The sequence below is a fragment of the Lolium rigidum genome, chromosome 2, assembly GCF_022539505.1.
Source record: "Lolium rigidum isolate FL_2022 chromosome 2, APGP_CSIRO_Lrig_0.1, whole genome shotgun sequence".
Lineage (NCBI taxonomy): Eukaryota > Viridiplantae > Streptophyta > Magnoliopsida > Poales > Poaceae > Lolium > Lolium rigidum.
Genome location: NC_061509.1, coordinates 29,553,711 through 29,570,019, shown reverse-complemented (window position 1 = coordinate 29,570,019; position 16,309 = coordinate 29,553,711). Strand labels below are relative to the sequence as shown.

General features: G+C 46.5%; 4 protein-coding genes across 4 annotated transcripts; 1 reads left to right on the top strand and 3 right to left on the bottom strand.

Annotated features, from left to right (window-relative positions):
* Window positions 1-151: 151 nt before the first annotated feature.
* LOC124686170 (phytochrome-interacting ankyrin-repeat protein 2-like) lies at window positions 152-2,307 on the bottom strand. The gene is made up of 3 exons (XM_047220156.1): window positions 1,940-2,307; window positions 1,078-1,249; window positions 152-376 (listed from the first exon to the last, which is right to left on the bottom strand). The coding sequence occupies exons 1-3, from the start codon at window positions 2,054-2,056 to the stop codon at window positions 165-167; spliced, it is 501 nt and encodes a 166-aa protein (XP_047076112.1). The 5' UTR covers window positions 2,057-2,307; the 3' UTR covers window positions 152-164.
* A 506-nt stretch (window positions 2,308-2,813) lies between these two features.
* LOC124689432 (protein ENHANCED DISEASE RESISTANCE 2-like) lies at window positions 2,814-4,692 on the top strand. The gene is made up of 9 exons (XM_047222965.1): window positions 2,814-3,074; window positions 3,165-3,195; window positions 3,307-3,452; window positions 3,526-3,627; window positions 3,735-3,779; window positions 3,883-4,023; window positions 4,107-4,202; window positions 4,328-4,429; window positions 4,513-4,692. The coding sequence occupies exons 1-9, from the start codon at window positions 2,814-2,816 to the stop codon at window positions 4,690-4,692; spliced, it is 1,104 nt and encodes a 367-aa protein (XP_047078921.1).
* Window positions 4,693-6,861: 2,169 nt separating this feature from the next.
* LOC124686169 (multiple organellar RNA editing factor 2, chloroplastic-like) lies at window positions 6,862-9,505 on the bottom strand. The gene is made up of 4 exons (XM_047220154.1): window positions 9,083-9,505; window positions 8,861-8,958; window positions 8,683-8,748; window positions 6,862-7,310 (listed from the first exon to the last, which is right to left on the bottom strand). Exons 1-4 carry the CDS (start codon window positions 9,472-9,474, stop codon window positions 7,165-7,167), a joined length of 702 nt encoding a protein of 233 aa, XP_047076110.1. The 5' UTR covers window positions 9,475-9,505; the 3' UTR covers window positions 6,862-7,164.
* A 2,039-nt stretch (window positions 9,506-11,544) lies between these two features.
* On the bottom strand, window positions 11,545-14,180 carry LOC124686168 (wall-associated receptor kinase 4-like). Its single transcript, XM_047220153.1, has 3 exons — window positions 13,118-14,180; window positions 12,842-13,000; window positions 11,545-12,533 (listed from the first exon to the last, which is right to left on the bottom strand). Exons 1-3 carry the CDS (start codon window positions 14,178-14,180, stop codon window positions 11,545-11,547), a joined length of 2,211 nt encoding a protein of 736 aa, XP_047076109.1.
* Between the last annotated feature and the right edge of the window lie 2,129 nt (window positions 14,181-16,309).

The window sequence follows — 16,309 nt, the reverse complement described above, 5'->3', positions numbered from 1 at the left end:
ATAAACACACACCGTGTTACTGTGGCATACATTACAATACCAATGCATCCCTGCAAAATACTATTCCAGACATATCTTTGGAAGTTCCACGTAAAGGATGTAAATAATTTTTTTCAGGAGTAAATACTCTTTTAAAACAATGAAGCACTGGCTCTTGAGTATCTCTAGTTCTCCGAGCTGAAGGAAGCCTCGCCGCTAGAGTCACTCTCGTCCTGCATGCGCTTCATCTCGTAGGCCCACTCTAGCCCAGAGCAGTAGTGGAGGGGAGGGTTGAACCTGTGGTCGTTCAGGTCAGGGGGTAGGAATGCACCATTCTCAATCAGGAACCTGACCACCCTCTTGTTCCTTTCCTTGGCAGCAATGTGGAGAGGAGTCCCTGAATTGTATAAAGGAGGACTTTCAGTACTCCAAGGATAAAATAAATTTAGCTGAGTAGAAAAATAATATAAACATGTTGATGTAACCCACAGAAGCTGCATAGAAGAAACAAAACTGTATTGCAGAAGGTTCAGTTCAAATAGTAATATAATGAAGGCATGATTATGCTACTCCGTAGAAAAAATATGACAATCCAAGGGTCCAGTTTCAGTAGAGGTACAACAACAACAACATCAAAGCCTTTTCCCAAGCAAGTTGGGGTAGGCTAGATATGAAACCCAACAGAAACATAGGGACAGTTGCAGTAGAGGTAAACAAATAAAAAAGAAGTAACAAACAAAATTGCATAGCAGAAAACTGTACAGCAGAAGGTCCAATCGAGATATAATGTATGAAGCCATGCACATCATTAGCGTACTTGAAAAGAGAGTACAATCACAGTCCGCAAGCAGAGCTGCGAGTAAACCTCACCCACATAGCTAGTAATGAAAAAAGGATCCCACATGGACTGCAAAAAGTTAGCCACTGTAACAGATAGTATAGGCAGTTAAGCAAATGCATTGCTATTAACAGTGGCAACCCAAAACAATCGATACAGAATACTATAAACAATATGATAAGCTTGTTTAGAAAGGTGGAACTGATGGAGGAACAACCAGCACTAAAAATAAAAACTCAGACAGATGCAGGCAATCTTACAGCCACAAGCTCCTTTTGTGCGAGCATCGATATTAGCGCCACGCTCCAGCAGTTCATCCATGACTTTGACATGCCCGCCCTGCGCGGCAAGGTGCAGCGGAGTAGCACCAGGGGACTTTGGCCCCCATGCGGGTGCATTGACATCCATCCCTTCTTTCAGGAGACGTCTCACCTAAGGAAGAAGGGCGAACATGTTATTTCGGGAGCTTGGTTGCCATGAAAATAAAGATTGCGCGCGCGCTTAAGTTGTCCATGACAAATGGCTTAGGATAAGTAAAACCATATTTTCCAATTTGTAAACGAATCTAGCTGGAGATGTGATTCCAGGAATAACATGCCCAAGGTGCATGACTCAAAATCAAACAATTTGAGTGTTCTGTACTTGAAACTAGCCAGGGAAAGCAGCGTGTCTAGCTACTAGACTAAGGAACACGATTCAAAATCTACACAGGACTTTGGCGAAGCTGGATGCAGAATATCAATTTAGACGCCCCAAAGATCATAAAATAATGAAAGAATGGCTTCCTATGCCGAAAGATGATCAAAGAATGAACGAATGGCTTCTTTATGCATGCATGGATTAATATTAAAAAAAACAGCTATGGTATATGCGAAATGATGATCTTGCTCCGATGCAGCAAGTTGCGTTCTTTTCTCGATTGTTCGCATGTGTTTGTGTGTTGTTGACGGCCTGGGTAATCTTAGCTGCAATTTTTCCCGTATTAAACGTGCTATTTTGCATCTCCACAGGAACCGTCATCTGCAACCGTTGATATCATCGCCTAAACATACTAGTACCAAGTTCTGTAGCAAGAAATTTCAATTTTAAAAAATATGGGACAAGCCAAGCAGCACACGTTACCTCCTTGAGGTTGCCCTTGCGTGCGGCGACGTGGAGCTGGTTCCACCCGCGGTCGTCGGCGTCGTCGCCGGCGGTCCGCACGCGGGTCATGCTGAGCGAGCTGCGAAACTGCACCATATTCTACCGTGTCCACACAGATCCAAACTTACCAAACGAGACGGGGAGACGAGCAATCGAATCAAACGGGGATCGAGGGGAAGGGGAAGAGCCGATCAGGGGAAGGAATCTGAGAGGAGAAATCGAGGAATCGGGAGGGGGGTGGGGATTTAGCGGGAGTAGTTGCCCATGCCGGCGGGTGCGAAGGGATTGAGTCCGGGGCCGAGCGCGCGGAGGTTCTTCTGGAGCATCGGCGAGGAGGAAGACGACGGCGAGGGGCGGCGCACCATAGTATGGCTGATCCTAGATTTGGGGTGGATCTGGGGGCAGATCAGAGGAAGGTGAAGAAGGCGGAGTTGGGGATCATATCCTTTGGATCTTTGGTTCGGATTGATTTCTGGCGAGGACCGAGCGAGAGGAGGAAGGAGCAAACAAACCCTAGGAATAGAAACAAGGAAAACCAAATCGAATCCAATCCAATCCCCTCTCTCTCTCTCTCTGCTGCCGTCCCCGATTATATATACCTCGTAGAAAAAAGAATATTGTTTTTTTTTTGTTCTCAGGCTAATAGAAGCCTCGACCCATTGGGCCGAAAGCCCAGACCTGTAATGGCCCACGTAAGCCGTTAGGTTGGCTCTGTTCGCAAAACCATCCTCCTCCTCTCCTTCCCCAACCTCGTCGATCGACCGATCGCAGGAACGACGCCATGGTAGTGATCATTTCGGGGGATTTTACAATTTCCGAGCATAGCCCACCGATTCATTCTAATCTAATACTTATGGCTCTAATCTTCACTTGCCGCCCAGGGCTGCGCGGATATTCTTCACAAACAGATGATGAATGCCATATAACACCAGGGATTCCTGTGATGGAAGACATGGTCGATCCGTCATTCCCGACAAGCCAGAAGCATCATGAAATGGAATCCGTGGTTGAACCAGCACATGGAGGGCAAACAGGTGAAAAAAGCACGTCGGTAGTCGACCAAGAGTCGGATGAGGACCCCGAGGACTATCAAGATCCCCAAGCTAACATAGAGGTTACATATCACACCATGAACAACCAGTTTTTACGTGTTCTCTCATTTGCTTCATAATGCTTTCTTCTTACAAAATCAATGCTTCTACAGGAAGAATCTGACAGTGATGCTAAGGCTACAGGTTTGGTTCCCTCCAAAACAATCATGCTATTTATGTATTCTTATCATACTTTCATAGATAATGTTTATGTTTATGTTTTCTCTAACTCTGATAGCTTTTCCGTGGCAGAAGAACCACCTCCTGAAAAAATCGATATGTCCTGCTTTTCGGGCATCCTTCACCGTGACCCGGAAGAACAAAGCCGCAGCTGCTGGACAGTACCAGACAGCGCGCTCTTCAAAGTCCGTAGCAAGAACTTCCCTACCGATAAATCAAAGGTCTAAATCTTCCAGCCTATGCTTAATTAGTGGTTTGTTTATGGAGCATGTTACACTCATATTGTAGTTACAGATACCTGCACCAAGTTATCTCATGGAGCTTGCGGCGATTGACTGGTTTAAGGATACCAAGCGCATGGATAATGTTGGCAGGCAGAAAGGTTGCGTTGCTCAGGTAAACGTGATCTAATTTACCGGACCATTTCTTAACGCTTATATTTTTCATTTTATAAAATTGAGGCCTTGTTCATACTTCCATTGCTCATGTTACCGGCTTTGTAGGTTGCTGCCGACAAAGGGATGCACACGTTTGTTGTCAACATACAGGTGAGCTATTCTTAAAAGATTTCTCGGTAATATTATTTTAATGCCAATGAAGACCTCTGTCCCAAAAGCATACATTTTTGGTGAAGTTAATATCCTATCGCAGATTCCTGGACCAATTCATTACAGCCTAGTGATGTACTTCGTCACAAATACCTTGGAAGAAGGATCGTTGCTGCAACGCTTCTTCGATGGAGATGATGAATTCCGCAATAGCAGACTGAAGCTTATGCCGGGAGTTCCAAAGGTCTGTTTTCAGAAAAATCTGCGACTATTATGTTGTACTCTTCAACTCCCCTTTGCCTCAACAAATGACAAAAACGTCTTCAGGGCTCTTGGATAGTGCGGCAGAGTGTCGGAAGTTCCTCTTGTATATTGGGGAAGGCCGTCGATTGTAGTTACGTGCGTGGTCCAGGTTACTTGGAAGTAAGTCATCTGTTTTTTCCCAATCTCATGTTAATAGCAATAGGATGACCTCCGGAACAATGAGTACTCATGAAAGTATTTCCAATTTTTAACATGTAATACATCTTTATCGGTTTTTTCTGCAGGTGGATGTTGACATCGGTTCTTCTGCGGTGGCAAATGGAGTTTTGGGCCTGGTGTTTGGTGTTGTCACAACATTAGTAGTTGACATGGCTTTCCTAATACAGGTAAGGGGACCCAAATGCCAATGCTGAACCCTAAGTAGACTGAAAAACAGAAAATATAGTCCGATCATACTTTGTTCGTGCAGGCGAACACGTACGACGAGCTTCCGGAGCAGGTGATTGGAGCAGCTCGGCTGGCCCACGTCGAACCGGCAGCAGCAATAGTTCCTGACCTCGACAATAACAGTGATAGTAAAGATAGCAGCAATGACGACAACAACAATAACACTTCCTCAGAGGACGACTCGTCCAAGAAAACCAACTGATTTTTCTTTTCTTCACGCACAGAGCATTTGATTCTTCTCTTCACCCTCTTCCGTTAGTCAGCTCAAGCACTGCATCAACTTGCAGCCTTGGCTTGAGTTCCGAACTTGAGACAGTATTAATTTTTACGTTTCATTTTTCCACTTCAGTTGTTGATTTCTGGAAGCAACTGGATGTAGATTACATGCTCGCACAATACAGATTGATGAATACGGCCTACTGCATTACACAGTATATATTTGAGACGGTATTAATTTTTTTCATTTTTTTTACACTATTTTTTCCACATAATTTCTTTGGTTCCGCAAAGCAATTTCCTGTAGATTGCACGATCCCAAAATCCCAATAGATGAATACACTTCACTTCATTGTATTCCCACACAGCATATATTACTATATATCCAAGAGTTGATAATCAAATGAGTATGGTACAGTTATGAGGTTACCACTGGTACTAGTATGCGTATGTTGTTTCTCAAAGCAAAGTGACCATTTTGTTTGTTTCCTGAGCTTAATTAACAATGTACTCCCTCCGGTCGGATAAAATTGACGTGGAGTGTGAATAGAGAACAGCTTATGTATGTATTAGTCTGCGTCGATTAAACCAGACCAGATGAGAATGTTCATGCCCAACTGTTATGATACCGTATTTTGTGGATATGGTCCCATGATTGTACAAACATGGGCTTCCGCTCTTTTGGAGAGACGCCCGGTTCAAATTCAGAATAGGGAGGAGAGGAGAGTGGGCGCAATTGGATGTCCAAAACAGACTTCACAAAATTCGATGGAACCGATGTGAGAATTTGGGACAAAACTCGCAATACATTTTTTCAATTGTATCACATAGCTGGAGGGTTCAAGGTGTCCCCTGCTATTATGTAGATGCGGGACAGTGCTGCACAGTGGTATCAAGCATATAAGCTGGTCACTCCATGGCACAATTGGTCCACATTTAGTGCAGATGTGATTCAGATATTTGAATGAAATGCTCAGAGGGACAAGAATAGGGAACCGCTTAATCTGGAAGCAAACGCGCTATGTTGATGAATATAATGTTGTTTTCACATATTGGTGAACTAGATCAGGCTGTATGACCCACATGTTGGAGGAACAATGCTTGTGCAACAATTCACAGGGACTGAGTTGAGAGCTATTGTTGTGGTGCAGTTCCCTCACGGTGTTGCTGAGGCAGCAACACTTGCTGCAGTACAGGAAGGTGTGCTAGAGAAGATGGTAAACAGTGGCACTCTAAACTTTATGGGAAGAAGTCAAGGTCAAGCTTTCCAAGAGGAGAGATCTCTAGATGACCACCCTATCAGTAGAAGTTTGAGAAAGGGGAACTATGGAAGGCAAAGGAGAGACAATGAGCAAGTGTAGACAGATGTTTGCACCTTATTCCAGCTTGAGCTCAAGTAAAAGCCATGGAGGCAACTGGGATTTTATCTGATGAGGTGCTGAACACTTTGGTCGCTAGGGAGGTGAAGAATCTTCTGCCAGTCATGTATCACTGAATGCATTGGCGTGATCCACAACCCTAAGACAATCCAGTTTAGGGTCCTAGTAGGTGACAAAAGTAATGCTACTTATGTTGGACTCTGCCAGCTCCCACAGTTTTGTGGACCAGACTTTGGTGGACAAGTTACACAAGTTACACTGCAAGATAACTTGTACTATTTCTCCTTTGAAAGTGAAGGTAGCTAGTGGAGATTCCATGACGTGTGAAGGAAAGATCAGTCATATGACATGGTGGCTTCATGATCACACCACCTCGCATGATTCAAGAGTTCTGCAGTTGGGAGACTGATAGCATCGTGGGCATGAACTGACTCAAGAAGTGGGGGTTGGAATGAGTTCACCTGCCAACAACAACAGATCAAGTTGCAGGGAAGATTACACACAATGAAAGTTCAGGCAATACCTCCAGCAATGGAGGATATCCTTGCTTGATATTCAGGTGTTTTATGAACCACATAGTCTACCCCATCATAGTGTTTGATAATGCATCTCCACTAGATATATATGGGAAAAGGAAGGTAGGTCCAGTCAGGGCTCTTTGAAAGCGAAACATATAGCATCTTGTTAATCTGTAACACACATATCCTCTCTTTAGTCGTAGGAAAGGGAAATGGCGTGGCAAAAAAAAGGAACTAAGTGACACAGGAGCCAAAATAGGCGCAGCCGACAGCTTCTTGGGAGGTGTCATATCACACCAGGAATAAAAGAACTACATGCCAGTTTGGTGCTTCAGAGTTCAAACCGTAACTATACATCACAAATCTTGCTAAAAATCATCCATCCAAACCATAACAAGCTGAGGGGAAAACTACCGAACTGACGGTCCAGATGCAGTGTTTTATGAAACAGACTAGCAGCACAAGCACAGGCTACATTTTCATCAGGATTAGGAGACGAAATCCCGCAGGTGCCTGCGGAGGAGGAGCTCAGGCCAGCCTTGTAGTTGCGGCGAGACATCATCATCGCTGTTGGTTCTCCCTCCGCCGCGCATAGCGGGTCCTGTCGTTGTACCTCGGCCTGTCCGACGCCCTCTGCGGCACGGGCTCCACCCGCCTCTGCCTCTCTGGAGATCTCTGCACAATCTCCCCGTTCACAAACAGCTCAGCTGTGCATGACGACAAAAACATCGGGAATAGAGTCAGTTTCTCTGCTCCAACACTTCCATGAATTAATACTTGAAAGGGTATATCACTACAGGCAAACATTTGTCTGAAACATTCACAAGCACATAGAGCAAGGCACCCGTATCATGCTAATATTATGTGGACAGCATGCTTTTTGAGTCGCTGACCATGGTGGACGCCAGCTTTCGCTACATCGATGACAATGTCTAGAACAACTGACTGGTATGTGAACTAATTAACAGTACAGATGCATGAAAACTAAGACAGAGTGAAAACACTAGCTTCAGCAGATGGCTGTTGGGCAACCCAAATTACATGGGAAAAAATAGCGGGGCATGGTGTTGTCCTATCAAAGATAGTGGAATGGTGCAAAGGACAGAAATGCACCTTGAACAAAATCACCTTAGACCAGAAAATCTAGTTAATGTTTTACATTATTAGCTCAAACAGAAATAGTGGAAAATCCAGTTAATGTTTCATGGCTCACCAAGACAGATTAGAGCACCGAGAATTGTATTGAAGGAGTCTGTTTCATGATAATTTCTTGACCCGCGTGTATGACCACAATATAACTCATTGTACAGTACGTTTCATGATAACTAAAGATGGATTATGTTTCATGATAACTTCTTGCTACCAAAACCATTATTCCATTAGCAACCAATGCAAGAATCACTCATTAGACTTCATTGATTCAGCCAGATTGAATAGAAAACAAAGGTCTTACAAATATTTTTTTAGACTAAGAGGGAGTCTCTCCCCGATTCCATTAGCAAAGCAGTGAAACCATACAGAGTTCTGGAACTACAAGCAAGATGAGACATAACACAAAAGGTAGAAACCAATCAATATCAGACTATACACAATGCTGAAACCACTTTATACTGTGCATTAATTAATACTGCAGCATACAAATGCTCAGAACACATGCATGGCTCACTGACAGATTAGAGCACCAAAGGTTGTAATTAAAGAGGGAGTCTGTTTCGTGATAACTACAACTACTTGACCCACGTGTATGACCACAAGAAAACCTCAGCAAGGAGTTCATTAGCTAACAAATTAAAGATACTGCCAATAGGCTGAATAGCCCCACTAGTACAACAGAAGCATTTAAACAGCACCAGCAAGATAGATATACTGCAAGTCTAAAATCTCTAACTGATCTAAAATGGTTATCTATGTAGGAAGTCGTAATCTCAGAGGACCGGAAAAACTAACTCCTTCCATTGACAACGCATCAAACCAACATGAAGATTTTTTTTTAATTAACATGTCATGTTTAAACAACCAAGCAAAGAAAGGCACCAGAAGATGACTCCAAATTATTAAATATAATAGAGCCAGAATTACCTCCGTAGTCCTTGTGCTCAGGGTCAACATACGAATCAGGGAGCACGAAGAGAACACCAGGAATCCCTGCAGCACAACAGAATCAAACATATGTATTTAGACACACTGGAATCCCACTACCGGAAGAAGAAACATGTTAGCTCTGACTTTAGATGTAGTAGATAGAGGGCATGTAAACCTTCGAGCTTGTTGGACGTCTCTTCGTCGATCTCGCACCCAAACCCGAAGTAGCGCTCGCACGAAACGTTGTAGATCTTCTTCTTGGCCTCTTCCTCGCTGGGACACATCGAGAGACAGAACAATATCAGATCAACCCCGGCATACATATAAGCGCACAGCGATGCATGGTCGACCGGATCATGGGTGCAACAAGCGGCGAGGAGAGGCGAGGGGCGGGTACCTTCCGAGGACCTTGGCGAGGGTGTGGACGTAGCATTCGATCATCTGCTGCTTGGATGCGCCGTCCCCGCCGGGCTTGTCCATGACGATGAGCCAGTGCTCGTAGTCGCAGCCGGGGAAGAGCGGCGCCATCTCCGTGGGCGCCCGGTCGCCGCCGGAACGCGCGGGGGAGTAGCCGTCGCCGCCGGGCCGCCGCGCCATGCCCCTGGCGCCACCGAGGCGGCGGAGGAGGAGGGAAGAGGAGGCGGCCGCCGGGCGCAGCAGGTCCATTGCCGCTGCCGGGGCGCGGCCGCCACGGAGGATGGAGGGAGTAGGGGAGGAGAGGTGGCGGGAGAGGAGCAGGCGAGACGCGGAGGAAGGGGAGAGCAGCTTGCGGGCCATGGCGGCGGCCATGGGAACCCTAGCGGGGCGGGAGGCCTGGAAGGTTCTGGAAGGCGGAAATGGGGATCGAGCCGATCGAGATGAAGAGCTGGTGTGGGTTTAGAGATGGGTTTAAGCTCTCTCTCTCACTTTGGGCTTTCTTAAAGCCCATGGCCCGAACGGTTTGGGCGTGATTTGACAACGTGAACACCACGACCCGAACGTACCTGGTCCATTACTGTTGCCCCCCCCCCGCCCCCCCCCACCCCACCCCCACACAGCGTTTTCCCTACTAGTTTCAAGTGGTGTGGGAGGGAGAGGTCCATGCAACCTAGGCGGCTGGCGGTGGCACAAGGGTAGGGGCCAGAGGTGGGCGATGCCAAGGCACCATGCGCCATTCCGGAGCGCTTTCATGACAGAGTGGTCTATGGGTAGAAGCGAGGCATTGGCGTTCGGAGTGGTCTCGCTATGGGCTAGAGAGAACAAGCAGTCACGAGGGGTTGAGGAGATAAGGTTCTGCATGGGAACCACATCATAAACGTGGTTCGTTGTGTCCACACACGACGCATGGCACTCGGCGGAGGCGGAGGTTCTCGCAACCTCCCAAGGAACTGAAGCATATTCCAATATTTTACCTCCAATAAACTATTTCTGAAACGGACTAGTTGCTCATGCAAAATACGAATCATATTAGGAATATAATATCAATGAAGTTTCAAAGTAGCTGTCTAACATACTCCCTCGGTTCCATTATGACCATAGGGAGACAAAGACGATGGAAAATAACAGCAGGGCGGAGAAATGTGTTGCAGCTCCTAGGTGCTACCCCACCGATGTGATGCCTCGCCTCGACACCTGTCCTCAGACCTACGGGTTGTTGTTGTATAGAGATGGTATTATTTGACGTATATTGAACATTTCCTAGCCCCACATGGACATCAGTATCATGAACCCACAACACCTATGGGCTGAAGAAATAAATGTCCTGTTGGCCGTTCCTGGACATGGACACTCGACACCCACGCCACCGGGACAGAGGTTCCGGTTCCGACCAGGTTAAATCTGAATTTTTTTGAACATTCTATATGAAAATAGGCAAACGAGATAGAAATATTTCACACCGTAGGGGCTTCCTTATGGCAACATTGTCAAAAACAAGAGATAGCAATAATGTGTACATATATGTATTATTACACCATTAGATACACCATAAAGATGTTCCTACTTATACAAAAATGATACATATAATAATGGTTTCATCGTACATGCACACACATCATGTTTCTCACTTTTTTTTCCGATAAAGTCATCATGTTTCTCACTGTTTGACAATCGCATTTTTCTTCTTGCCTATTTTGATTGATGTTGAATAATTTAGCCCCACATTATGAGTTCTTCTTCTGATCGGAATACATTTCTTAGGTAGCATGGGCCTGCTTCTTTTTGGAGTGTATGGTGTTTTATCGTCATCGTCATCTTCAATCTTTGGGTCGCCGTACCGATAGAATTCTTCCTCGTGCGTGACTCCATCCATTCCAATGATGACCCTTTTGCATCTCCTTATGACAACGCGGCTCGCCCTGGTCGGGTCTCTTATGAAGAAGCATTAAGACACATGCAAGGCTAATACCCATGGTTTATTTTTTGCGGTGGTGTTCGCGCCAACACTCTTGGATCGGACTAGTGGTATACACATGGTAGTGAAATATTGTTCATCTTTAATGATGTTCTTAGCCCACTTGCACAGAACATCTGTACCTTCTTTCTTCTAACGTAGCTTAACTTCTAGATTCTCTCGATACTTCTGTAGTATATATCTTAGATAAAAACGAGTTCAATTAAAATTCATACATTATATAAAAAAATCATAGAAACTCACCGCCACATACAACACAAATAGCAAAAGACTTTAATTAACTTGTTCATACATTTTCTCATACAAAGAACAAATACTCACAATACAAATTTCCTTACAACCAAGGACGCCCACCTTGCTTCTCACATCAACTAGTAAAGTAAATATTGGTAAACTTATAGTTGTCTATCTTATTTTACATGGTGGTACACATGGACGGACTCAACACAATCTTGCTGACAATCAACTTACAACTTACGAGATCGGTTCAGAATGAGAAGGCGCTCTGCCACTTCTGTCATTGACGGCCTTTGATCAACATCAAGGTTAAGACATTCCACAGCAATCTCTGTGAGATTATCAAGAACTTCCAAATTTTCTGTAGCAGCAATGTCCTTGTCAAATAGCTCAGTGGCTTTCTCACCCTTTTTGTGAGCATCCAGGAAATTGCTGACCAAGCTGTTGTTGTCAGAATAAGTGGCCTTCTTCCTGCTAATAAGCTCTAGGATGAGAACCCCAAAACTGTATACATCACTCTTTTCAGTCAACAGACCTGTTTGTAAGTACACTGGATCCATATAGGTCCTGTCACCGATAACTGTTGCAGCATGTTCCTTGTCTCTCGCAATCAATCTTGATATGCCGAAGTCTGAGATCTTCGGCGCGAAGTTCTCATCCAAGAGTATGTTTGCCGGCTTCACATCACCATGCAAAATTTTTATATGTGCTTGTGAATGCATATAAGCTAGACCATGTGCTGATTCTGCAGCAATCCTTAGACGCACGTCCAAGTTAAGAGGCTCCTTGTTGCCCTCCCCATGAAGAATATCGTCCATGCTACCTTTGGAGATGAACTCGTACACTAGCATGGGGGTGTCCACTTCTAGGCAACAACCTAAGAGCCTAACAATGTTCCTATGGATAACTTGAGACTGGATGATGACTTCATTTGCAAACTGCTCGCTCTCTAGCAAATTACCGGTTATTGGTTTCTTTACTGCAACTTCTACTTTATCAACAAATCCCTTGAAAACTTCACCAAAACCACCTTTTCCAATTACATTGCTACTCATCAAAATATGCTTGAGATCCTCTTTTTTGTAAATCTTTATCATTTTAGCCTTCTCTAATGTTGGGCCACCATTCTTACGGTAGAATTCTTTTGTCTTTCGACGCTCTTTGCGAAGAATGATAATGAATGATAGAAGGGCCAGAACAAGGAGACCACCTACCGCACCTACATGGACAATATATAGGCACCATTATTTTGTATAATTTTCCAATGTGTACTATATTTTTTTTCCAATGTGTAGTATATATATACCACTAACAAAAGTATGAATCATGGTTTGATCAAAGTAATATTTACGATTTGTCTTTTCTTTTGGGCTATGAGATAAACAAATTCATTTAATTTTGTGATTTTGAGTACGATGTTTCCTTTTCTTTTCTTGTGTGAAAGTATAAGGTATTACTAAAAGTAAATGACACTAAAATAATGCATAGTGAAGAAATAAAAAATAATCCAAGCAAAATAGTGCTTACCCACAACTGCCTTTGCTACTGTGGGAAATATCTCCGTGCATTTTCCTCCTTTGGTGGTCATTCCGGGTCCGCATGGACAGTCATAGCCGTTAAGCCTGTTCTTGCAGGTTCCACCATTCGAGCAGTTGTACTTCTCATGAAGCTTGCACTCATCGATGTCTGGCAAAGTGAAAAGGAAGCAAACTTAAAGATACAAGAGGTCGTCCAAGTACTAGATCGATCGGGGCTGCTCCGAGCAACATATATATGTACGCATATAAAGTATAAGTCCTTTACCTTGGCATCCGTTGGGGACATATGGGTTGCCATCGTAATGCTCGTCACACTTGCAAATGTAACCTTTTCCGCTGGTGGCGTTGGCGCAGTAGCTGTTTCTGCTAAGGCACGCATAGCCTTTGGCTGGCTGCTGGCCTGCTGCCGGACACGTACCTGTCCTGATGGCGAAGTCGATCACCAGGGGGACGCCCCTGGAGAATTTGTTGGACATGCCCTCATAGCCAGACAAGTCGGTCGTAGAGAAGTTGTACCATGAAGTCTCCACCAACATGCCATACGAGCACGGGCTGATGCCCCCCAGGTACTCGGGCTCGGGGTCGACTTGACGCTGCACCCCCAGCAAGAACACGGTTAGTGGGACCGTGTCCGGGGGCATGGCGGCCTGGCAGCAGCCGCGCCCAGTGCACGATCCATTGGAGGCATACCGCAGGATGCCATTGATATCTGAAAGGCAGTAGAGAATGAAGTTTTCGGAAGTGTTACTTGCGATGGACAACTCGGTAACTAAAGCAACTTCGCTTCGCCATGCTCCCACGCCAACAAGTACGTTGCGCGTCACCGATAGGAGGAATGGCCCCTTATTATCCAACTGTACTCCGGTTATTTTCAGGAGGCGGTCCAAAGTACTGGTGCGGCAGTATGACATGACTGCGGAGTACACTCGTGCCTCGGCCTTCCCGACTGATACATCCATCAGCTCCAACGGCGCCTGCTCGGTCGACAACTCAGATGCGCTGTTGTCCGCGCCCGAGTAGGCTACGCTCTGCTTAATCTGGAGTGTTGCGTTTCCATCTCCTGGTGTGTAGGCGAGGAAGACGCGAGGCGGCTGGAAGGAGGCATTGCAGGTGACCTCGAAGCCTGGGAGGAAACAACCGGCCTTCCCCATGCCGAAGGGGTAGGGGATGCTCACGTCGCCGCACTTATCCGGGCAACCCGGAAGAGCAATCTCAGCAGCAGCGGCAGCCTGGAACATGATCAAGTCAGACCCAGCTGCTGCTGCAAGGAGGAGGAAGAGGAGCATTGGCAGCAGCTGGGAAAGGTTCGAGTGTGAGGGTGTGGTCATAATGCTAGCTAGCTAGCTTTGGTGCAAAAGCTTATCTGTGCCTTTAGCTATGGCACACAATCTTCTTTTATAGACGTACAGTATAAACCATCCGCGTTTCCCAACACCCTTGGCGTGGTTGGCTTCACTACAAACAAGCCACGAAAACAATATATATATAGACTTCACAACCTTAGTCGCGCTTCGTTAGTCGTGGTTGCGCAACCGCGACTAATGGCAGTTGCGAGCCATGACTAAAGCCATTTTTTCTACCAGTGTTAGTTTGAACACACACAAAAACAGATGCATTATTCTACATGCTACAGGTTGAATGTCGGATTTAATACAACACAATTACTTGACTCTTCATGCCACGTGCATTCTCACCGAATTATGATTTTCAAGCCACCTGCGTTTCGCACCCGAATACATATACTATCATGTTTCTGTTAGATGTATATATTTGTCTATTGTAGTTTCCCCATATGTTAGGGGGCTTTCTGCATATGTGCACCTGTACATGTACTATATATTGTGGCCTTTGGCCCCCTGGTAATACAACAAGCATATTTCCCTAACATGGTATCAGAGCCGAAATTGGTTCTCTAAATTTGTCGGCCGACGTTGCTTGTCCGTCGCCGTTCCTCTCTCCGTCGCCGTCTACTTCTCCGTCTTGGATCGATCCCGATTCTGCTCCGGCCCGTCTGCCCCCGCTCGATCTCCTGCTCCGCGTGATTCCTGCTCCGCGTGATCTTCTGCTCCGCGTGGATTCCATCTCCTGCTCCGCGTGGATTCGATTCTCCGCGTTGATTGGATCGATCTGCCTGCTCGCTCGCTTCCTGCTCTCCGACGGCCCGCGCGTGGTCGTGCTCTCTGCAGTTGACTTTTTTCTGAGGTAAAAAAAAACAAAAAAAAAGAGATGTCTTCCTCGGGCTATGTTGCGATCCCTCGCTGCCCGGTGATCTTCGATGGTGCGAATTACCCTGATTTCGCTGCCTTTATGCGTGTCCACATGCGCGGTCTTCGTCTTTGGGGTGTGCTTTCTGGCGAGGTCTCCTGTCCGCCACGCCCTGTTGCTCCTCCGGTGCCTGTTGCACCGCCACCTGTTGCCCTTGCCCCTGATGCTACTCAGGCGGATAAGGATGCAGCCAAGAGTGCTGATGACACTTGCTTCGGCTGATTATGACCGGAAGGTCCAGGACCACTCTCTGCCGTTGCGACTTACCGGTAGGATCCGACCGAGTACACTCGGTGGATTGATGAGGATGCTCGTCTTCTTGCTGTTCTCACCTCCGATGTTACGCCCCGGTATGCTGCTGAGTTTATGGGTCTTCCCACCGTCGCTGCTCGGTGGGCTTTTCTTCGTCGGCGCTATCAGCCGTGCGGGGATGCTCTTTACCTGTCCGTGGTCCGTCGGGAGCATGCCCTTCGACCAGGGTGATTCTACTATTGATGAGTTCTACACTCAGAGTGCTGCTATTTGGCGTCAGCTTGATTCTCTCCGTACAGTTGTGTGTGCCACCTGTCCCTGCTGTCTGACTGTGCGCGCGGATCTGGAATTTCAGCGCGTTTTTGAGTTCTTGTCGCGGCTCCGTACGGAGTTTGAGCCGCGCCGGGCCCAGCTGCTTGCCCGTGGTCGTGTTCCGCTCTCTGAGGTCCTTGCTGAGCTTCGTGCTGAGGAGACTCGTCTTCGTGGTGCTGGTCTTCTTGAGGTTCCCTCTGTTCTTGCTGCTTGTGGCCCTTCTGTGCCGTCTGCTCGTGGACCTCCTATGCCGCCGACTTTGCGGCCTCCGGCACAGCCGATACTACCTACTCCTTCACTCCAGGGTCAGCGTCAGCCCCAGCAGCCTCGTGGTTCGACGTCACCTCCTTGCACCTACTGTGGCAGGCCTGGCCACACTATCTCTACTTGCTGGCGAGGGGATCCCGGCTTACGTCCACCGCAGCATACTCGTCGTCAGACTGGTTTTTCAGGATCTTCTGCTGTTGCGCTATCCGATCGGGACATTATCCGTGGTCTTCGTGGTCCGCTCGCCGGTACGGGCTCTTCCTCGACGGATGCTCGCTGGTTCCGTGCTCGGCTCTTCCGGCACCGCGCGACCACCTTCTTCCACACGTCGGGTACGTCATCCCCGTGGTATCCGGATTCC